Here is a 24,127-nt window from a genome sequence, read left to right on the forward strand (position 1 = left end):
TCCTCGTCTATTAATGTTCTGTATTATGTCATGGTTCATGTTCTGTGTGGACCCCAGGAAGAGTATCTGCTGCTTTTGCAACAGCTAATGGGGATCCTAATAAAATACCAAATGCCAGTACTCTCCTGCTCAAAGGAATGCCAGCTCTTGCAGAAGCAGGGAAATTAAAATGTGACTAAAACAAGTTTTGATTTCTCTCCATTTGTGGGGGGAAATATGACAGTAGTTTTGAGCTGAATCTACATAGTAGTGCAGCAAGGCCCAAATGACCAAAAGGTCAAATGTAAGCAAAGTCGCTACCTTATAAGATGTTGACAATACTGTCAGCACATCCATAGTGAAACGAATTCTCTGCTAATGTGTAGAAATAAACACACCCCATTCAATTATTCTGTACAACTAGAAAGGCAACTGTATTCCAAATCAATACACATGAAATAGCTGTGTGATGTACACTATTTATGATACAATGGCTTTATGATCATGTTCATATGGTGTGAGTAAAGCTGATTCAAAACAATGATACGAAACAAATCAAAATCCTTTTGATGACAGACACAAAACTGGTTTGCAGATACAGTTTTTAATGTATCACAACAATGAGCAACAAACATACTTGATGAACTATTTCCAGAAGTTGTTCAAATACCATCTACAATAAACGTCATTTCAACTATGACAACAGGTCTGTGACAAAAATAAAAAATAAAAGTTTCAAAACCATGTTATTACCGGTGTAACGGTACAGTTGAGACCTCAAACATTACAGTAACAAAAACTAATGAGACTACTCTCTATATATAAAACATCAATAACATTTTTGGTTTAGTTTATTTAAAGTTTTAGCCATAGGGGCTTCTTCTTAGTAAACCCTCAGGATGCATTTCCTATGTAACCAGGACAGAATACATATTGTGTAGGATATGACTGCGCCGTGAAATTCCCTTTTGACACCCAGAAGAAAACAATCCCAATATCAACCTTTTGAAGGCTGTCCTCTCTTTAGCGTGACACAATTCATCCGTTTGAAACAGGTTTTTTTTTATTCTTTCTTTCTTTTTGGCTGCTGTGCAGTTGCAACATTTATGTACAGTTCGTTATGTTATCGTACCATCCTTTTGGTTGTTGGTTTGTTAGCTTTTACCAGTCCTTTAGTGTGGGAAGCATTGTGTTTGCTGCTAACATCTTAGCACGTGATGCTAGCTGACAGTTCAGTCTGGCAATGCTTTAGCCACATTGAGGGGAAAGGCAAGAAGCCAGGTTGGGAAAGCCTTTGGGATCAGGACAGTCGTTGGTGTTTGTACAATGGCAGGATTGCACCTATACGGAGGCCAGGACGTCTCTTATGAAACACAATCGTAAAAGTGTCTTCAGGATCAAAGTAAATGTTAAAATACTAAAAATCCAAATCAGAACATTTAAAAAGTTTCACACAAAAAAAAGAGAATAAAAAACGGAGACATTTTGCATTTAAACTTTGAACGGAAAAACAAAAACACCTGTACTATAATAAAACGCAAGAGGAAATGTTACTGGATTTCATCGTTTGAAACAATAACTAAGCATGATTTGATTTTAACCTGTCAAACAGTTGCATTACATGCTACTTGTTCATCTCAGAATAGGAAATACCAAAAGCAATACAGTTTTGCATTTCTTCATATTAATAAATTTGTACCATGCACAGCCAACTACGAATATGTACAACAGCTTAGCTCTCTTTGTTCACAAGCCTTTTCCTTTCATACAAATAGCCTCTTGTTACTTTGGAATGAATCACATTGGTTTATCTTACCAAACTAGAAAGTGATTCGTAAAAATGTAACACCCTTTGACAGCTTTCACATTCTTTAAGTTCCACTGCAAATAAAAGAAGACCAAAACAAAATGAACATAGAATGAAAACAGCATAGCAAAGCGATCCATGGGTCAGTATTCAGTCTGTTGGAGGATTTATGGCGAGCAAAAATAACATTACACAGTAGCAGCAACATTTTGTTATAAGGTAATACTTCGTAATGCATAAACGTCTAAAATAAACTGAAGAATTAGTGTTGACTTTTCATGATTTATCAACTGAAGTGTCCGGAAAATGTATGCGAGGACGAAGAGCTATGCACCAAATGGCCGTGTATAGGTTTAACACTGTAATCAGTCCTACAAGCACTGTGGAAAACGTTTCGTTATATGAAATACATGCTGTAGTCACCCTTTTTAAAGCAGCATATTTCCGAATGCAAATATTCATACCTTTTGTTAAAAAAGATCAACATTTTGACCGACTTATACTTTAACAGTTTCAAGTATACCGTACTACTTTTATGGACGCACCAATTGTTAAATAGGTTACTGGGATGTTAGGCGTCAATCCTCTAACACGTGTGGACCAAAATGCTGCTGCAATAAACACAAAATAATAATTAAAACAAACAAACATACCAACAGAAAAAAATCTATTAAATTAACACATGGGTCTACCAAAATAATATGACTAATAAAAAACGAACAAAAACAAAATAAGTGCACTATAGTCCAGACACAAGCAGGTACCATAACAGTACAGCAATTCACAAATGAAAAATGTCTTATTCACATAATTAATCCTCAAGAGTGTATAAAACTAGTTATTACCTCTTCAGAAAAGGGTGTGAGCAGAGATACATGAGAGAAGGTAAGAGTTGGCACAGATTAGTATATTCTACAAGAGAAAAAGAGGGTTGGATATAGACACAGTTTGTTGTAATACAAACTGGAAAACACAGGGGAATCATACACATATACTTCACCATTCTAAAATTCCCTCAGTGGCAAAACCATACTGTCTTTGTAGGGTGGAAACTAAAAGGATATGCACGCTGTCCATTGTAACAGTAATATTGTCTCTCTTGGTACTCTACACACATCAAGGAAATGCGTCCGATAAAGCTTGACATGTTTTGGTTAAAAGCCAAGTGTACCCAGGCTCGTTGCTGCTTTAACAAATGAGAAATGTTATGTTCTGACCTGAGAATTTAAAGCTACTGAATTACACCTATCTAGACTAAGAGAGATTCTCTTTGAGGGTTTTCTGGATCGTCATCCCATACAGTACATGCTAGCATTTGGAAAACAATCCAGCTGAGGTGCAATTTGCTATCATGAGTTTTTGGCTTGAAACAAGCTCCACGGGGGAGCCTGAGAGATCTTTTTCTACTCCGTGTTTTTGTATACAATATAAGCTCAGTCAAGCATCTGCAACAGTTCTGTCCATAACAAAAATCTATCAATATCTTGCCAGCATATCAATATGGGAAAAACAATCCTGAGTCAATCATTTGGTTCTGTAATTTTTTGGGTTAGAGAAACTTTGGAACTGCAGTTTAAAAGTCTTGTTTTTTTATTTTATTTTTTTTAAAGCAAGGGATCCTGTTTTTCACCTCCTACACACTGAACATATCCATTCTGATACTGCTGAAGCCTGCGTCTAAGCCGGAGGTTGGCTTAGCCTTGGCCTCCAACACCTTATCTAAGTCATCCAGCTTCTGGCTTAGCTCGTTGTCAGACTCATCTGAACAATTCTTGTTGGGTAGGGAGGTGGGAACCCCTGAGACGCTGCTGCAGGACGTTGAGGTAACCATTAGAGGCAAGGAAAGGGGAGGAAGAGGAAGAGGAGAAGCAGACGGGGAGGATGAGGAAGAAGCAGCTTTCCGGGCGGTGGCCTGGAAAAGGATATTTGGCCAGGACTTGATGGATAAGCGAGAGAGATGGGGAAAGGTGTTATTAGAAGGAGGAGCTGCAGACTGCGAGGTAGATGTGGTGTTGACAGGAGTAGGTGTGCAGACAGAGTGAGGTAATAATCTAGCATGCTCTTTGGCATTTCTCATTGCTTGTTTGATTGTTTTCTCTTTGTGCAAGCTCGACTGGAGGTGTTGGCCAAGTGCTTCATTCCCGTTGACCACCACATTACAGGCGATGCACGTGTACTTGCTCACTGCCTGTCTAAGAACTGTCTCCTGCGGGTCTGGAAAGGGGTTTCCGAAGTAGCAGAATGACTTCTGGTGATGCACTGCGGAGCCCTCATCGCTGAATACCTTATGGCACTTCCTGCATATGAACTCGTGCTTGACAGATGGAACAATGAAAGCGTCAGGAAAGTCTGTGGTACTTTTGGTTTCTGTTGGCGATTCTACTTTTGTGCTTTCTGTTAAAGAGCCTTTGTTGTTGTTGGTGTCATCCATAGATTCTTTTGGTTTGAAGGAGTTGGAGTTGCTCTGCACACATGGTGAAGACACCTTCACAGGGATTGGCTTCTGCTTCTGCTGCTGCTGTTTATGATGCTGATGTTGTTGCTCAAGCTGCTGCTGCTGTTGCTGCTTCTGCAGGGAGTCCTGGAGAGACTGCTGGTACTGCTGATACTGCTGCAGGAGGGCAGTGGGATTCATCCCCGCCATGGCGGCCTGCGGGATGGCAGCAGGTCCGTATGGGAATAGGTTCTCCATCCCGCCGAACGGAGGGAAGTATCCCCCCGCCTGCATTCCTCCAAGGAGCTGGGGCGAAAAGCTGTTGGCGAAGCCCGGGAGGAAGTAAGGCAGGAACTGGCCTCCCAGGAAAGAGCTTGGGTCTGTGGCGCCGGCCAGGGCGTTCTGAAGAGCCTGTAGTTGAGCGGCATCCAGATGGCCCTCACTTCCTGGTTTGCCCACGGCTGGAGACTGCTTTTCCCTCTTCTTGTTGTGGCTGACGTTGGGGGTCTGTGGTCGGCCGCCATTCTCCGCTTCTCTTTCCTTTGCCTTCTTCTGGTGGTGCGGTTTCTCTACTGATTTCTTGCTGCTGCTGTTGTTGCTGTCTCTCTCTTGGTATTTTCTGTGCTGCTCAATGTGGTTGGTTGAAGTCAGAGGAATGGAGGAAACAGGAGGAGGTGGAGGAGGAGGAGGAGGAGGTGGAGGAGTCTGCAGAAGAGTCTTGGTTGGGGTAGTGCTGAGAGACATGGCAGGAGAGGGGGTGGCTGGGGTGGGGAACCCAAGCATACCAGCACCGGGAGACGCTAAAGCTGAAATACAGTGGTATAAATTATATTGAAATATATTTATATTCACCCTAACATTACTATTGAAATAGTGTTCAGAATGACATTATGGAAATGTTTGCAGTTATGATTTACTTTATTTTCTTTTTAAAGATTTTGTTATGGATCAAAACTGTCACATGCGCCTTATGAGATACCAACATGAGGATATTATAAATATACCAAACCCACATCAAAGGAGAGAAGAGGAAATAAACACCACAAATAAAACAAATGATAAAAATGCATTTGCTTTTAAACTATTATTTTACTTAGCAGTTCCGCACTGAACGTTGAGATCATGCATGCATTAAAGTGTCCTTTACACAATCTCCAACGTTTGGTCAAAATATCTCTATACCCACCAACAACAACACTGTAATGGAATGAGCAGAGAAAGTAGAGTAGAGAAAGAGTCTTTTGTGCATATAAAGTATGGACAATAAATGTTCATAATAAAGCTACTATTCTCTGTGTGTTCTATGTTCGTCATACTAACTCACCAGGTGTGTTGGGTGGGTAAACAGGAAGTGAGGACGGCCCGTTGACCCCAGGAAGTAGTACCGGCGGAAGTCCAGAGATCCCGGGGTAGCCTGAGGGCAGGCTGAGGCCGTGAAGTGCATTGTTCTGGTCCACTGCAGTCTGAAGCTGCTGGGCGGCCAGGCTGCTGAACCCGTCGCTCCCAGCCTTTTTCAGACGATCCATCTCCTGCTGAGCCATCAGCTGACGGACCGTGGTGGGCGTTAGATAGTCCTTCTCTCTGTCCACCTGGTTGCCCAGAGTCTCCTGCACTTTAGCAATGTGCTGTTTGGAGAAGATGTGGTCACGGATGGACATCCGGGCAGTGTACTTCACACCACACAAAGTACACTCTGGCCGGGGCCCATCCGGCCCACCTTGACTGATCATGAATGGCTTTCCGATGTTGATTTTGAACTTCTTTTCCTTGGCGCGGGCATTCTGGAACCACACCTGAATCACACGCTTCGGGAGGCCAATCTCGCTGCCCAGCATCTCACACTCATGCATGGTTGGTGTGCGGTAGTCGCTAAAGCAAGCTTTGAGGACTTTCAGCTGAAGGTTGCTCATCTGAGTCCTGAAGCGCTTGTGGCCTGGTCTCTCCCCACCACTGCCGCTGCCCTTCCCAGACCTGAAGGGGTTTCCACTTCCGAAGGGGCTGGGGGAGCTGGGGTCGGTCAGGCTGGAGGTCTCGCTCTGGTCGTTGTTGTCGTCCATGTCGTCATCTCTGGAGCTGTAGTACGAGTAGGAGTAGGAGCAGGAGTCTCCGTCCTTGCCCGAGTAGCTAAGGGAGGGGCTCACCATGCTGAACGGGAAGCGGTCGTCGCCACCCCCGTCTGAGCTCTGGGCCTGGTTGCTCTTGCTGTCGCATCCCAGCTTGTCCCCTCCGTTGGCCGTGAGGCTCTCTACCTCGTTGTTGCCCTCGTCTCCGGTGGTGGCGTCACTTATGGCCGTGTTGATGGACGAGGTTTCGTCAAAGTCCATTTTGTTGTTGATGTCGTAGGATGAGGCCTCTGCAGAATTCATGTTAAGCCCTTCAGATTCATCACAGTTTTCTGCTTTTAAGGATGAAGGGCTCAATAAGTTTTTTAACGGTGCCTCAGATGGTTTGACTGGCGTTGAGGAGGCTGCGGGCAGCTCATACTCATTCGGCTCAGTCTTGGTGGGTAGCTGTGGATACTCAAAGAAGTTGTACTTGTGTGGGCTCTCACCTCCATCGTCTTGGTTCATCAGTGGGCTATTGGGCAGACTAAACCCTGCCTGTTTGGCTTCATGCCAGTGTCTAGAGCGGATATGGCTGTCCAAAGCTGACTTGGCCTTGAACAGCGCCCGGCAAAAAGGGCATTTCTTGTGTGACTGGGAGGGCCCCAGAGCTCTGAACTGTCCCTTTCTCTCTCGGGCTCGTGTGTTCTGAAACCACACCTGCACCACTCTCTTCTTCAGGCCGACCTCACGGGCGATGTGATCCAGCATCTTCCTTGTGGGATTTGAGTCCAGCAAGTATTTGTCGTAGAGGATCTCTAGTTGTTCTGGGGTGATGGTAGTTCTGAGACGTTTGTCTCTGTGCTGTTCTTCAGTCATGTTTCCGTTATCTTTTTCATTGGATCCATCCTCTTTCTCGTCTAGTTTTCTCTTCATGGAGCCAGAGCCGGGACCTGAGGACAAACCAGAACCGCTTTGAATTGGCATCTGGAGTCCTCCCGATAGCAGCTGGCTAGTCATCAGAGGATTATTGGGGTCAAAGATCATATAGGGCATGTCCATGGGCCTTTCCAAGAACTGGGAATGGAGGAACTGGTTCTGGGCAGCCAAGAAATGCATATGCTGGTGCTCCTGCCATAGCTCAACACTTGGGAAGGCTATCTTGCACTGGTCACACTGGTATTGGAGCATCTGGGGAGGGAGGCTGTTAGTGAGGGAGGAGAGGGTGAGGGAGAGGGGGCTGGAGGGGACGGCGGCTGACTGAGGCTGGGAGTGGGGTCTGGACATCTGGGGCTGGGAGGTCTTCTGAGGGGGTGGCTGAGGGGTGGAGGCCTTGGAGGGTCTGGGCTCTGGTAGAGACTTCATCATAACTGGGGAAGGGGCAGGTTCTGGCTCTTTAGGTCTGGGCTCAGAGGGAGGTTCAGGCTTGGGTGAGGTCTTCCCCAGGTTGGGGCGAGGGGAGGGCATCAGAGGGGAGCTGGAGCCTGAGCTAGTGGCTGTTACATGATGATGCTTGGATGACTCTGGGTGCTTGGCTGGGCCTGGCTCTCCCATATCCATGTACTCTTCAGATTGGTTGTCCTCATTCCCTTCCTCATCCTCGTCCTTGTAGCACGTCTTCTTCTGGTGGGTGATCAGGTCAAAGATTCGCGGGAACACCACACTGCATTTCTTGCACTGGTACTGCATGTTGCTGGTGCGGATGTAGCGCTCATTCGTCAGTTCTTTCTTCTCGTTGTCTTTAGCATCTGCCTGGTTTTCGTAGCTCTTCCGGGCCTTCTGGCGGGCGTTTTGGAACCACACAACGATGACCCTCGATGGTAGGTTAAGCACAGTGGAGAGCTGCTCAATCTCATCGTCTTTCGGGTAAGCGTTTGTGTCAAAGAAGTCCTGCAGGACCCTCAGTTGGTAGTCAGTGAACCTTGTCCTGGAGGACCTCTTGTTCATAGTGGCATCAGTCCTGTAGTACTCCAGTGTACTATACTGGGACTCCAGCCGAATATCCTCCAATGTGGTAATAGGTGGAATGTTGAAGTTATAAGGAGAATCTTTGCTTCGTTGCCTCTCTTTGAAGAGGGTGTTACGGAACCAGTGCTTGATGACTTTCTGGGGGAGGCCAGACTTGTCGGCCATCTCTTGAATCTGCTCCTCATTGGGAGAGTTGTTGATGTCAAAGTGCGCTCTGAGGACCTTCAGCTGGTCGTCCGTGATGCGGGTTCGGGGGCGTTTGAACTGAGACTGCCTCAGGAAGTTTGGATCGAGGCCTAACTGCTGCTGACAGAGCTGGGTGAGATCAGAGGACAGGGAGTCCATTGTAGGCAGCTGCAGGGCGAGTTGAGGGTGTAAGCCTTGGTGCTGGATGGACTGCATCATCAGAGGGGGGAAAAGGGAGAAATCTAGTGGGACGGAAGAGGGAGAAACCTGTGGGGGTGCAGAGGGTGGTGGAGGAGGGGGAGGTGGGGGTGGTGGTTGGGGTTGGGTAGCCTGTTGAGGGGCAGGTGATGGGGCCTGGGTCTGGGGCTTGTTCATGGAGTTGGAGGGAGCTTGCTGGGTGGTCACTGGGGCTGGTGGGGGAGGAGGGAGGGGAGGCGGAGGTGGGGGAGTCTCTGGGGAAGGGGGGTTAATGGGGTAAAGCTTGTCATAGGCCTCTCTGTACTGCTGGGCAAACTTCTCCAGCTCTCCATACGGGAAGAACTGTCCGTGGATGTGCTCTTGGTGGCTTTTGAGAATGAGCATGTTGGAGAAGAGCTTTCCACATATCCCACATTCCAGCTTGTCGTTATTGATCTCCACTTTTTGCGGTTGTTGTTGTTGTTCTCCTTCTTTGTTTTTCTTCTGGTTTTTCTGCCTGTTCTCATTGTACTGGATGACCAGCTCAAATCCAAAGTTCTCCAGAAGGGCCTTGGCAGCATTTCCTCTGGCTCCTGACACGATACGTGGAGGAGGAACCAGTGGCTCGGGAAACTTGGACTTTTTGTCTTTGTTGTCCTTTCCTCCCTCACTGACTCCCTCCCCTCCGTTTTCCGTCTTTGTTTTGCTCTCCTGTTTTTCCAGATGCTCTTCTGCCTCTCTGGACATCTGTATGTCAGACACTGACACAGCATTGGGCTCCATTTTGGGCTTGTGGCTCTGCAGTTGCTGGTTTTTCTGCTGCTGGAGCTGCAACTGGGATGCTTGTTGCTGCTGTTGCTGCTGCTGTTGAGCCTGCTGTTGAGCCTGCTGCTGAGCCTGAGCCTGCTGTAGCTGGTGTTGCTGCTGCATCTGCTGCTTCAGGTCTTCCAGGAAAGAACCAGTCAATCCTGGCATTCCAAAAGCGGCGGCTGAGTGAAGAGCCAGCTCTGGGCTCAGGTTGAATTCTGCCCCTGGGATGTAGAAGGGGAACAGGAACTGTGGCTGCTGGAACTGAAGCAGAGCCTCTGGGGTCATGCCGAACTGGGGGAAGAAAGCCGGGTTAAGGAACTGGGGCTGGAAAAAGGCAGCCTGCTGCTGGAGCTCATGTTGGAGCTGCATCTGTAGTTGAGCTTGGGACTGAGCATTCTGATGGCTTTGCTGTGCAGAGACATGATCAGTAGTTTGCTTTGCGTTGTTGCTGCTGTTTTTGGCTTCTTTGGCATCTACAGTGTTTTCTTTGTTAGCCGACGGCGTCACGCTTCTAGCAGTGTCTGAGTTAGTGTTGTTGCCTTGTACGTTTGGGGCTGGGCTGCTGGATGGAGCCACGCCACTAGTGTTCCCACTCCCTCCACTGCTACTGCTGCTGCTTGTCTCTGTTTTGGCAGTTCTAGCTTTGGTCTGATGCAGCACAGACCTCATGTGGATCTCCAGGGTTGAGCTTTGGCTGTAGGCGACATTGCAGATATTGCATTTGAATGGTTTGTTGTCTACATTGTTGTTGGTCTCTGCAGGAACCGGGCTGGAGGCCTCCTGGAGAACCTTCTTCAGCTTGTGCAGGTGAGAGACAGAGTTGTAGTGGACCAGGAGGATGTTTTTCTGGGTGAAGGACTCCTTACACACTGTGCACTTGTACGGCCGGGACGGGTCCAGGAACTTCTCCATGGTGAAGTTGGGGCCTTTCCTGAAGGGGAGGGTTCGCTTAGTTTCGGCTCCCATGTCATCTAGCAACGAGCTACTGTCACTTCCTGTTGGGCTGGCCTTCTCTTCCAGATCCAGCTCATCGTCTTTCTCCATTTCCTGTTCGAAGGCCTGCTGGGCCTCCTCGTAGGCCCTGGCCTCGCTCTCGGAGAGGAAATCTCCGTTTACCGGCAGGCTGCCGCAGAGCTGCTGGACCTCGGCTTCGCTCAGCTCCGGATGTCCGTTCTCCAAGTGCTTACGGAGCGCCAAGAATGTCCGGAAGCTCCGTTGGCAGAGGCTGCACATGGTGGCCGCCCGGATGGCATGGTACTGGGAATGTATCTGCAGCTTCTGCATGGTCTTGAAGGCCAGGCTGCAGTGGTTGCAGCGGTATTTGTAGACGTGGCGGTCAGAGACCGAGAGCTGTTGCTGTTGCTGCTGGCATCTCTGGAGGTCGTTCAGATGGTCCTGGAGGGAGTCAGGGCTCTTTCGATCCTGCCCGACCACAACAGACCTCTTCCAGTCTGGGGCTTCAGACCCATCCTTGGGGGGTTTGAGTTCCTCTCCATGGAGGTCTAGTTCACTCTTGCCTTGGCCTGTGCTGTTCAACTCCTCCTTGGAACTGTTCCCTGAGAAAGGACAATGAAAAACCAATTAAATTCATGAACAAAAGACATTGTACAAATGCACTGAATATCATGTCTGGAAATGTAAAACTTGTCTGGTGAAAATGAATAATATTTTGTTTCATTTGTGTAGCAGGGCCCTTCTACAACCCAAGGACACTTACTGTAACTCAAGATGGTGAAATAATACACTTTCCAAACAACCTCAAAACAGTGCATTCAATACCGGCAGGGGTAAACGTGCTCTGCGTACCTGTGGGCTTTCGATACTTCTCAGAGAGAACAGCAGAAGCATCCATCAGAGACAGAGTGTTGTCTTGTCCAGGTGAAGGATGCATCATGTTATTGGGCACCATCACATCAGGCCCAGCCACCTATCAAAGTCACACAACAAAAACAACTTCATCATCTTAATCATAACCATCCATAATTGCAACATGCATCATAACAACATGGTATTAAAAAGCATCAAAATATAAAATGTAATGTAATAGCAGATAATCATTTAATAACTATAATATTGGTGCAGGTGCTGCTGACAATACTTTGAATTGATATTAACAATAATGATAGTGCAGTGGTTAAGACGTTGAGTCAAAAAGTTCACCGCAAATATCAAAAAACATGCTATGGAGGTGCACTTTTCAACTAGCCTCTCAACTATTAAAAGAGCTCATTTTCAGAAAGTGGAATTTGCTTAACTGTCAAGTTTATGACGTATTCTTGGGAGAGTGGGATAAATGCATCGGACATGTTTTCTAGGACTGCACAGTGACAGCACTGACCAGAGTTAGTTATGGGAATGTAGGGAGCACTGGACAGCCAAGCCATTTTTCTATTTGCCATTTCAACATTATAGATCTTAAAAGTGATTAAAGAAAACTCTCTAGAAAACCTTTAGACCTTGAGAAAAATGTACTGTACGTGCAATACCATTAGAAGCAAATTAGATTTTTCCTCCGCATTTTTTCTTAAGTTATCTATGAATCAAACATACGGTCATAAGCAGTTTCTCAACACAGTCTGGAGCCACACTGTGCAGGTGTGTGAGGTGGAGCTGCAAGTGGATCTTGTTGCTCAGGACGTCTTGGCACAGTGGGCAGCTGATCACTGGCTGCTGCATGGAATGCTGGGACACCACGTGGAGCTGTATCCTGTTGGCGTCTTTACTGCTGTAGTTACAATAGGGGCACTGCTGCGCCTGCTGGGAGAGAGAGACAGCATGGTTATTACTGGGAAAATACTGGAGAACAGAACAAGTAACTATTGCGAACAGGTAAAAACATGTCACTTTTAACAGTACTGAGAAACCTAGACGACAGAGTGCTCCGAAGATGTCTCATGCACTTAGGGCTAAAAGATTGAACTGAATTTCCCCTCAGCAAACAAATCGTAACCACCCCCTCCACCCCTGTTCTCGTCCCACTTTACCTTTACACACAAAATGTAGATCAAGCGCCTTTCCATGTAATGCACTTAAGCCCCCCGACTTGTGCAATTTTATTAGTGGGAAACATGATTGGAGGGAATTTCTAATCAGGAGATTAGAGCTGACAAAGGTGTGTCGCCTCCCCGTCTCCCGCCTAGCCCTCATTACAGGGAGTACTCCTAAAATGGCCGCCCCCAGCCACCTGCCTTAATGTAATCCATTTCTGAAATGACTCAGGCCTCCTTCCACTCAGGGCCCTCCACCAGACAAGCTAATACTTCATAATCTAATTTAAAAACACATATCATTTAAAGACATGCAAAGAGAGAGGTACCGGGAGAGGGCCTAGCCTTGCCTGGTGCAGGCAGGTAGGCATTCCACTTAAGAACACAAAGGAGCGAGAACGTTCTATGGATGATGCTAAAGTGTTCTGTCAGTGAGGGATTAGTTTGGGGTTTACCCTTTGAGTTCTGTTGACAGCACACTACTCTCTAAGACATTTACTCTTAGCATACCGGCTAACTGGTTAAATATAGCTTTACCTGTCGGTTTATCATGGTGCATTAGCAGCTAGCTTAGCATACCTGCTCGCTAACGCTGGTCTTCCCCTCTGCAGACTTGGGCCTTTTGGGCGGGCTGTCATTCTGTCTCTCTGGCAGCATGGAGCGTTTTCCCACAGCGTTGGATCCAGGAGACTCTTTAGACAGAGAGTTCACTCCTAAAACACAAGACAGCACAGAGGAAAATTATTTGATTGCTTTGTATCTCTGTTATAAAAAAATATGTTCTAGTAAAATCAGAGTTCTCAATGGATGAAGGCAAAAAAATTGTCAATTAATCAATGTCTGTCACAAATAATGTGTATCAAGTTAAAAAACAGATGGACACGTGGTGATTTTCATCGTGATTTTCATCTTGTGACAGACATTGGCTGTGGGGCTAGAAGTGTCGACCTATTGTATCACCCTCCTAATTATCATTCATATACATTGAGTCATTCTGCCCCGAGGACATGGAGAAATGGAGAGAAAATCAAACCAGCCTCATTATCACAGCAAGACATACACAAAATGTTATGGTAATATTATACACTTCATTAGGCCATATGCATCTAGCACCCCTCTTCCTCCAAACACACACACGTACACAATCAGGCAAACATGTACACATACACACGCATCTGCACACACACACGCTAAATATTCAAGCCGTTTCCTGGTCACGGCTGGAGGTGGGGAGGTGGTTTACGTGACTGCTGCAGAACCCAATGCTAAGAGATCAGCCTCTGGTTGTATATAGAGACGCTGCTGCCCACTGATAAATCTTTCATTACCTCATCCTTAGATACAGCCAAACTGTGTATGTGTGTGTGTGTGTGTGTTTTTAGCTACACTCTGCCAGTGCAATTTACTCTCTCTGCACAACACAAAGAAACAGCAGTAGCACCCCACTATGCTTCTCTCTCTGTCTATCTCCTCTCTCTCTCTCTCTCTCTCTCTATCTCCTCCTCTCTCTCTCTCTCTCTGAATTTCTCCTCCTCTCTTTCTCTCTGTCTCTCTCCTCCTCTCTCTCTCTCTCTTTTTCTATCTCCTCCTCTCCCTCCCTCTCTCGCTCTCTCTCTTTTTCTATCTCCTCCTCTCCCCCTCTCGATCTCTCTCCTCCTCTCCCTCCCTCCCTCCCTCTCTCTCTCTCTCTCCTCCTCTCCCTTTATCTCCTCCTCTCCCTCCCTCTCTCTCTCTCTCTCTCTCTCTCTATTCCCTCCCTCCCTCCCTTCCTCTTTCCCTCCCTCCCTCCCTCCCTCCCTCCCTCCCTCTCTCTCTCTCCATTTCATCCTCTCCCCCCCTCTCTCTCTCTTTTTTTTCTATCCCCTCCTCTCCCTCTCCCTTGTCTGGTTACTCAATGCAATATTGTGAGTCTCATTCTTGCAACTCAACGCTTCACTGTAGTCGCACAAATACAAGAAGGAAAAAAGGAAAGCATTGATACATGTAGAGAAGAAGAAAACAACATTTTGTATTCCATATTATTCCCTGCCCTGTATTTGTGCTCGGTGCATATCAATTCCTCCCACTCGTTCATGCATTTCAATTCTGCTGCATGAAGCGGACTTCCACTTATTTTATATGTAATCCCCCTATATCTGCAGTCTGAAATATTGGCCTGTCAAGAAAAGTGACAGAGTGAGGGGAAGAAGAAAATAAAAAAAGAGAGGGAGAGAAAAGAAATCACAATGTGAATTTTCAACAGTATCCGAGAAATTCTCTGCAGCCTGGAATATGAAGGTATTTTATTCACCCTCCGCTGGTCTTTGATGGCCCTGCAGTGCTGGTGTGTGTGTGTGTGTGCGTGTGTGTTTATGTGCGCGTGCGTGTGTGTTTATGTGCGCATGCTTGTGTGTGTGTGTGTGTGCGTGCGTGTGCGTGTGTGTGTGTGTGTGTGAGAGAGAGCGAGAGAGCCATGTCACATACATCTCATGACAGTAAACCCTACCAGCTCATTGGCCAGTTGGGTCTGGTCTCGTCGCACCCATCACAATCACCTGACCTTTTCTCTACTCTCTCCTTCCCTCCTTCCCTCCATTTATTATGACCGTTTCTAATTTCATCTTTCAATTTTCTCCCTCCATCTTCCAGTCAATTTACAACTAAATGACATCCAGGAGGAGAGAGGAGGAGATTGCTGGACAAGAGGTAGTTGCAAACACACTGGCGAGGAGAAGACAGACGTGTAGCCCCCAGTGACATTGATTGTCATCATATTGAATGTGAATGTATAGCGTGTGTGTGTGTGTGTGTGTGTCCTACTGATTTATTTTCTTAATCATCATGCTGTTTTCATCAAGGCTTATAGCTCCTTCACAGTCAAGGCGGCACTCTGAAGAAACAAACTGTCACGCAACCTTGAACATGGACAAAATGGAATCCCTATTCCACCACTTTACACAGGGCTGAGTGGCGAGCGCCGCATATGCATGTATCTGCATGCGACCATTTCAAGACCCACACAGTGGAATTCAAAACTATAGATGCCTCTCATCCATATTGTAAGTGGAATGACACAGAGCCTTTCACGAGATGATGTGATCAAGTTGAGTAGGGAAACTATGTACACTACATCTATGCACTTGACTGTACATGATAGCTGGTGTCTAATTCCCTGCTACCTATCTCCATCTAACACACTGTCCTTTTCTTCCTTGGCCCCTGAATGGTCATAAAGAAAATAAAAATATGTGGGGAGAGAGAAAGAGAGAGAGAGAGACGTCTCATTCTCCTTTGTTTCTGAGCCTCACACTTAATGACGCTCCTTTTTTGCTCTCCCATTTTCTCTCTCTCTCTCCCTCCCTGCGTGTCCTGATGCTGTGCAGCATGGCGGAGAGGCAGTGGGGCGATGAGGCGAAGGCTAGAACAGGCCTGACAAGGTTCCTCCTACAATGACAAATGGCTGGCTACAGCAGGACCTTGGCTGATTAGATAAATCAAAAAGTGATTTATGACGTTCAGACCGTTTGCATTGCAGGAGAGAAAACAACCATGCTACCCACCCATCTTTATTTACTACTGTCAATGGTAGTTAGGACGCCAAGTGTATACACAGTCACACGTATACACACATATACACGCACACACGAATGTGTGCATGACGCACACAGATACACACTCAAACACATACACCAGTGTGTCCAATTCAGTTCTCTCTTGAACACCAGGATAATTCTGTCCTAAATTGTTCCTCAAAAGCAATGCCGACAATAGAATCGCTCCTAATGGTTTTCTCACATACGTATTTCTGCTTGCGCCCTTTACGGTAAATCGAACGCAGCAAACTTCATTTTCACAAAAACTAGAGGTTCATGTGTTATCACCTGTTATCACATTTTTCTTTAGAAATATACAATTACTATCTCATCTTTAAACATAAACAATCTATTACATTTAAAATAGAGCAATACAAGATTGGGTGCAAGTCAGTAAAATAATATATATTTCTAAGATTTTGTTAAGAGGGCTCTGCTGGTCAGAGGCAGGTTGGATTTACTATTCAATTTAGTAGTCCTGAGATTTGGCAGAGGGGGTTAGGTTACAGGGCAGTAAATTTACCCTGACAATGGACAGAGAGAAAGAGGTAGGGTGGGAGAGAGGGAGAGAAGGTAGAGAGAGCAAAATGGAGGGAGAGAGATAGAGAGGGGGAGAGGAATTGAGGGAGAGAGCGATAGAGAGAGCAATGGGTGGGGAAGAGAGAGAAAGAGAAAGAGAGGAGGGAGAAAAGGGAAAGAGAGAGGTTGATTTAGAGGCCTAGTGGTCTAAGGTTATGCATAATCCTGACCTCAGAGTCACCTGATAACATTAGAATGCCACACTTTGAACACTACACTCCCACAGCCAGGCAAACAGCAGCACACTAAGTCACACAGACAGAGCAGCACAGCCAGGCAAACAGCAGCACACTAAGTCACACAGACAGAGCAGCACAGCCAGGCAAACAGCAGCACACTAAGTCACACAGACAGAGCAGCACAGCCAGGCAAACAGCAGCACATTAAGTCACACGGACAGAGCAGCACAGCCAGGCAAACAGCAGCACATTAAGTCACACGGACAGAGCAGCACAGCCAGGCAAACAGCAGCACACTAAGTCACACGGACAGAGCAGCACAGCCAGGCAAACAGCAGCACACTAAGTCACACGGACAGAGGCACCTAGATGTTTTCAAGGGGAACTGATGACCAAATTAAGTATATTTTAATTAATGCCATTTTTTTAGGCAATCTATTTTTATTTGTTGCCTTTTTTAATCCTCGACCTGTTTTTAATGAGAGATAAATATGAAGGGAGCGGATGTCACATTTGACAAATTGACCAAGACATTCACCCACGCAATGATTAAAATCAAAATAAAACTAATAGCTGTAGGCTTATAATTAAATATGCTAATATGTTTAATATATTTTAATCTAACATCTAGGAACGGCAGAGATTGACCAACCCTAATTTCAAATCTGGCTAAATTTATGGGACACATCCATGCAAACAAACATGTTTTGCAAATAGGAATTTGTTCATCTAAAATATTCCAGATTTGATCTCGTTTGCATACTTTTTCCGTTTCGTTTCACTCATCTGTAAAATTCAAATTTTATGAGAAATGAATACAACAACATTGGGCCAAACAAACAATGACTAATTTCCTTGCTAATTTGAAGCAGGTAGAGTCAGTCATTTCCTTAGTTGACAGGCTGATTTTCATGCAAGGGCTTTGTTTAGTAAGATATTTCTAAAGAGAGGCCCCTAAGCCATACCACTGACAAGCTCCATCTCTACACTGCACAAAGCAATCTGGAATTAATCCACATAGGGACATTTGCATGGAAAATGAAACATGGATTAAAATTAATCTAAAATGACACTGGATTAAAAAAAGACAATGTCAATGAAGCAAGGGAAAAGCTCTCATCTCTCCCTCTCCATCTCTCTACCTCTCCCTCTGTCTCTGTCTCTGTCTCTCTCTCTCTGTCTCTACCTCTCCCTCTGTCTCTCTCTCTCTCTCATCTCTCCCTCTCCATCTCTCTACCTCTCCCTCTCCCTCTGTCTCTGTCTCTCTCTCTCTGTCTCTACCTCTCCCTCTGTCTCTGTCTCTGTCTCTCTCTCTCTCTGTCTCTACCTCTCCCTCTGTCTCTGTCTCTCTCTCTCTGTCTCTACCTCTCCCTCTGACTCTGTCTCTGTCTCTGTCTCTCTCTCTCTCTGTCTCTACCTCTCCCTCTGTCTCTCTCTCTCTCTCTCATCTCTCCCTCTCCATCTCTCTACCTCTCCCTCTGTCTCTGTCTCTGTCTCTCTCTCTCTGTCTCTACCTCTCCCTCTGTCTCTCTCTCTCTCTCATCTCTCTACCTCTCCCTCTGTCTCTCTCTCTCTCTCTTTCTCTCTCTCTCTCTCTCTTTCTCTCTCTCTCTCTCTCTCTCTCTCTCTCTCTCTCTCTCTCTCTCTCTCTCTCTCTCTCTTTCTCACCATCTCTATCTGTGACTCTTTGTTTAAGAGATCTTGGTCTTGGATATGTGGAGAACAAACAGTACTCTCTTGGTTTGTGTTTAAGCTGCCTCCCCGGAGTCTACTGCTGTGTGTTTTACAATTATCCTCATCGCAGATTGGGCACGGAGATGGACGCACTAAATCTAAATCTCACTTTTTAAGCTGGAAAAGAGCAAAACAAGAGCAGAGCACAACAACAAGCAACCAGACCAGGCCAGAACAGGCCAAACCAGACCAGGCCAAACCAGACCAGGCCAGACTAGACCAGACCAGGCGAAACCAGACCTGGCCAGACAAAACCAGGCCAGACTAGACCAGGTCAAACCAGACCAGGCCAGGCCAGACTAGACCAGACGAAACCAGGCCAAACCAAACCAGACCAGGACAGACCAAACCAGGCCAGACCAAATCAGACTATGCTGCTGGTAATGATGCTGCTGGTAATGATGCTGCTGGTAATGATGCTGCTGGTAATGATGCTGCTGGTAATGATGCTGCTGGTAATACGGGGGTGTAAATGCATTTTGATTTGTATTTTGTCACCTTTATTCAACCAGGTAGGCCAGCTGAGAACAAGTTCTCATTCACAACTGCGACTACAACTGTGACAGCTGCGACTCGCATTTACAACTGCATTGACTTTAGTCCCTGCCACTGACATAGAGCTGAGCGATAGATGACTAGCTCAGTGTGTGTGTGAGCTGAGAGATAGATGACTAGCTCGGTGTGTGTATGAGCTGAGAGATAGATGACTAGCTCGGTGTGTGTGTGAGCTGAGAGATAGTTGACAAGCTCGGTGTGTGTGTGTGAGCTGAGAGATAGTTGACAAGCTCGGTGTGTGTGTGTGAGCTGAGAGATAGTTGACTAGCTCGGTGTGTGTGTGAGCTGAGAGATAGTTGACTAGCTCGGTGTGTGTGTGAGCTGAGAGATAGTTGACTAGCTCGGTGTGTGTGTGAGCTGAGAGATAGTTGACAAGCTCGGTGTGTGTGTGTGAGCTGAGAGATAGTTGACTAGCTCGGTGTGTGTGTGAGCTGAGAGATAGATGACTAGCTCGGTGTGTGTGTGAGCTGAGAGATAGTTGACTAGCTAAACGAATAGCCCTCGCTGTCTCTCCCAGCTCTCCTTCTGCTCCACTGAACCCAACATTATGGAGGTATAGCATGCAGGAGGGAGGGAGAATAAGGTAGAGAGTGAGGTCATGTAATATTCATCTTGGGCATGGATTTCCATCTCATCCATAAACAGGCCATGTGATGTGAGTGGATATTTGGATAAATTCGATGTAGCCAAGCCAAGCAAGGGGACGGCCAGACCAGATGCTAGCTAGCTCCAGGGGATGTTCCTGTTAGCCATTAGAACACAAGGCCTCGCCTCTCTGATCATGCACCACCATTCTTACATTACAAATGGATGCAGATTATATATTTTGTGTGTGTCATTTTTTTCTCTTTTAAATTCCCATTGAGCAAAAAGCATTGTGATGGGGACATACATTGGCCAGGGTCTATCAGGCAAAGGATGGATGGAACAAAACAAAAGAAAAAAGGAGAGGGGGAAAACTCATTTAAGGGTTACAAGGATGTGGTGCGATATTAGTAAAACACATACATGCGTGCTGTCTAATCCTGCGCTTATGAAAAATGAATATGTCATTGGAGAGGGCACAAGTACAGGCAAGATTAATACAAGGAGCTTATGAATTACAAGCATGCCAACTGATTTGATTAAAAAATAATCTGGGGTCTGGTCACTGGATGGTTATATTCTCTCATTTATCCTCTCTCACTCACTCTCTCTCCCTCCTCTCGCTCTCTCTCCCCATCTCTCTCGTTATCTTTCTCTCTCATTATCTTTCTTTCTCCCCCCCCCCTCTCTCTCATTATCATTCTTTCTTTCTCATTATCTTTCTTTCTCTCTCTCCCCCCCCTCTCTCTCATTATCATTCTTTCTTTCTCATTATCTTTCTCTTTCTCTTTCTCTCTTTCTCTCGCTCTCTCTCTCTCTCTCTCATTATCATTCTTTCTCTCAATTCAATTAAATTTGCCTTATTGGCATGACGTAACAATGTACATACTGCCAAATCTTATTTTGGATATTTACATTGTTAAAATAATAAGAATCAAGATTGTTAACGGGACAACAGTAACAACAATAACCAAGGGTCAAAATGACCATACATTCAACAATAACAATAAGCATACGGTAGAGTACATGTGCAGGTTGATTGGTCTGTCAGACACTGTCCCTCATCTTATGGCAGGCAGCAATGTAGAGCGCTGCCAACCCACAGCTCTCTGCGTCTCCCCCAACAGTACGGGTAGTCTATTCTCATCAGAGAGGTCTTTGAAACCTTGAATAAGGGTTTCAAATTAGGGGAAATTACACACTCTAATTGTTTAAGATTTTTTACATTTAGTCAGGAAATGCAGCTCCGTCTCAGGTTCTGCTGTGGTGCACAGCCTTTCCTCTACAGGAGCCAGGTTTTCCTGTGTCTACCCTTCTCAATGGCAAGGCTGTGCTCACTGAGCCTGTACTTTGTCAAGGTTTTTCTAAGGTTTTGATCAGTAACCATGGTCAAATAGTTAACCATGGGGTACTGTCGATTTAGGGCCAGATAGCACTGCAATTTGCTTTGTGTTTGTGTTTCCCAATAAACAATGTAGTTTTGTTTTGACTGTGTTGTAATTTGGTTTATCCTGATTGATTGGATGTTCTGGTCCTGAGGCGTCAGTGTGTTAGTAGAACAGGTTTGTGAACTCAGCCCCAGGACCAGCTGGATGAGGGGACTCTTTTCTTTGCTCAGCTCTTGGCATTGCAGGGCTTGGTAGTGATATGAGAGGGAGTCACTGTATTTTAGATGTTTCCAAAATGTAATTGCTATTTTTTTAGTTTTTATTATTAGTGGATATTGGCCTAATTCTGCCCTGCATGCATTGTTTGTAGTTTTCCTCTGAACATGTAGGATAATCTTACAGAATCTTACAGAACTCTGCATGCAGGGTTTCAATGGGGTGTTTGTCCCATTTGGTGAAATCTTGTTTTGCAAGTGGACCCCACACCTCGCTGCCATAAAGTGCAATTGGTTCAATGACACATTCAATTAGTTTTAGCCAAATTTTAATAGATATTTCAATTTTAATTTGTTTTTTTTTTGTCTTAGAATGCCCTGCGTGTTTTCTCTATCAGTTCATTCACTACATAATTAAGGTGTCCAGTTGAGCTTGTTTTTAAACCTAAGTAATTGTAGTGTGTGCACTACTCTATATATGCTGTACCAATTGAGAACTTTGGTCTAATTCCCTGAGATCTGGATCTTCTCTGGGAAATCATTATTTTAGTCTTTTTGGGGTTTACTGCCAGGGCCCAGGTCAGTCAGTACTGCTCTAGCAGGTCCGGGCTCTGCTGTAGGCCATGTGCTGTGGGTGACAGCAGGCATAGATCATCTGTGAAGAGTAGGCATTTAGTCTCTGAATTGTGGAGACTAACACCAGGGGCTGAGGATTTTTCTAGAATAGTGGCCAATTCATTGATGTAAATATTGAAGAGTGCAGGGCTCAGATTGCAACCCTGACGAAGGCCCCGCCCCTGGTTAAATAATTATTTTATTTTGCCAATTTTAATGCTGCACGTATTGCCTCTGTAATTGTTAGGGTCAAATTTGTCTCCGTTTTTAAAGATTGGGGTTATGAGTCCTTGATTCCAGATGTCAGGGAAATAACATACACTCAGGATCAAATTAAACAGTTTTAATATAGCCAACTGGAATTTTGCACTCGTTAGTTTGAGCATGTCATTTAGGATGCCATCAGGTATGCATGCTTTTTTAAATCTGAGGGCCTGAAGTTTCTTATAGAGCTCCTGGTCAGTAATTGGGGAGTCCAATGGATTTGGATTGTCCTTTATAGCTTCATGAATTTGAGGTTGTTCTGCGTTTGTATTAATTTGAATGGTGTTGTAGAGTGTTTTGTATCGCTAATTCCGCCAATTTTGTCAGAATTTGTTTGTGTTTATGGACTCCTCAATTAGTGTCAGCTGCTTGCTGTTGTACTGTGCTTTTTTTGTTCTGAGTGTACGTTTATAGAGTTTTAAAGTTTCACAGTAATAAAGGCGTAATTCAACATTATTTCACCATTATTTCACCATTATTTCACCATTATTTCACCATTATTTGGGTCTCTGTACCTTTGGTTGGATAGTGTTCTACATAATTTAGAAATCTGCATCAAACCAGTTGTCATCTGTGGTCATTGTGTTTAGTTTTTAATCAGTTTCAGTTGTGCTTCTTTTCCTGTATATATAGTTGATGTTTTGTACTGCCAGATTGATGCATTCTTTACTGTGAGTGAATGTGCTATCCAGAAAGTTATCTAAGAGGGTTTGGACATTTTGGTTACTGGTTGCTTTCTGGTATTCTTCTGAGCTGTTTCTGGTATTCTTCTGTTCTCTCTCTCTCTCTCTCTCTCTTTTTTTCTCTCTCTCTCATTATCTTTCTTTCTTTCTTTCTTTCTCTCTGATGGAGTGCTTAGAAAGGCTAGTCTGAAGCCTTCACATGCTACACATGCTACATAGGTGGGTTGAAGGTATGGGTTGGTGTGTGTGTTCACACTGTGTGTGTGTTCTTACTGTGTTCTCTGTCAGCCAGCTCTCTGTCGTTGAGGCCAGGCCTGGAGGAAGAGCGGGGAGGAAGGGGGGCTTCATCATCACATGGCTCTTCTGAGAGAAAAGTAAACACAGAGAAAATAATACATTACCCATACTGCTTCACTCTGTACACAGCTCACCAAGTAACCCTCAGTTTGAACAAAACACATAATCATACTTTTTGGTAACCTGTGTATGTGTTGCCTGTGTACGCTAGCTAGCGCTAATCCTATTCTAACCAAGCCCTAGTTCTCCCTCTCTTTCTCTCTTTCCTTCATCCAGCAAACACTTTTGCTTTTATTCCTTTCTCTTTCTGTAATGATTTTACAGCAGACTGAGAGAGGCCAGATAACCAGGACTAACACCCACAGACACACACTGTAACACACAGCTGAATACACACATACATTAAAAAACAAACACATCCAAAAAGTGTTCAAATTCATATCTTTTTAAAGGGGCCCCCTTTGGAAGAAATTCAATGAATGCGGGTGTCAGAGAAAATGAAAATGGTATGTGTGTGTGTGTGTGTGTGTAAATCGCTGTGCTCATCAATCTTTCTCTGCCTTAATAAGCATGTATTATCATAACCATAGAGACCTAGCCAAAGGTGCCTTAGGGGTCACGTACACATTTGCATACAATCACTTTGGCCATTGTGTGGTGTGTGTGTGCATGTGTGTGTGCATGTGTGTGTGTGTGCAAAAGGGGTCCAAAACCCTCTCGGAAACATGATATAATTAACCCTTTCTTATTCAGTACACACACACACACACACACACACACACACACACACACACACACACACACACACACACACACACACACACACACACACACACACACACACACACACAGCCCGTCCAGGCGCCGACGCTTTAAGCAGCAGTACATTAAGTGGAAATTATATACAGCATGAAATTTTCATGGCAGATGCTGGTGAGTGATTGAGAGGAGAAATGATGGCTGTGTGTGTGTGTGTGTGTGTGTGTGTGTGTGTGCACCCCAGTTCTGATGTTTTATTAATATGTCTGTGACAGTGGGATGAAATATGTCCTGTCACCCCAGGAAACATAG

General features: G+C 45.2%; 1 protein-coding gene across 4 annotated transcripts in view; it reads right to left on the reverse strand.

The window, feature by feature from the left end:
- Positions 1 to 564: 564 nt before the first annotated feature.
- Positions 565 to 24,127, reverse strand: part of zfhx4 (zinc finger homeobox 4) — a 125,320-nt gene continuing 101,757 nt past the window's right edge. For 3 of the 4 annotated variants that reach the window (XM_036935113.2, XM_036935111.2, XM_090189667.1), the window contains exons 7-12: positions 23,033 to 23,122; positions 12,970 to 13,103; positions 11,954 to 12,160; positions 11,210 to 11,330; positions 5,545 to 10,959; positions 565 to 5,026 (exon numbers count right to left, since the gene is read on the reverse strand). In XM_036935113.2, the coding sequence (XP_036791008.2) occupies positions 3,420 to 5,026; positions 5,545 to 10,959; positions 11,210 to 11,330; positions 11,954 to 12,160; positions 12,970 to 13,103; positions 23,033 to 23,122 (7,574 nt within the window). In that variant the 3' untranslated portion in view covers positions 565 to 3,419. The remainder of the gene's footprint in view (positions 5,027 to 5,544; positions 10,960 to 11,209; positions 11,331 to 11,953; positions 12,161 to 12,969; positions 13,104 to 23,032; positions 23,123 to 24,127) is intronic. The other variant, XM_090189668.1, reaches the window with a different exon arrangement.

This window comes from Oncorhynchus mykiss, chromosome 11, assembly GCF_057628025.1.
Source record: "Oncorhynchus mykiss isolate SJ-2025 chromosome 11, ASM5762802v1, whole genome shotgun sequence".
Lineage (NCBI taxonomy): Eukaryota > Metazoa > Chordata > Actinopteri > Salmoniformes > Salmonidae > Oncorhynchus > Oncorhynchus mykiss.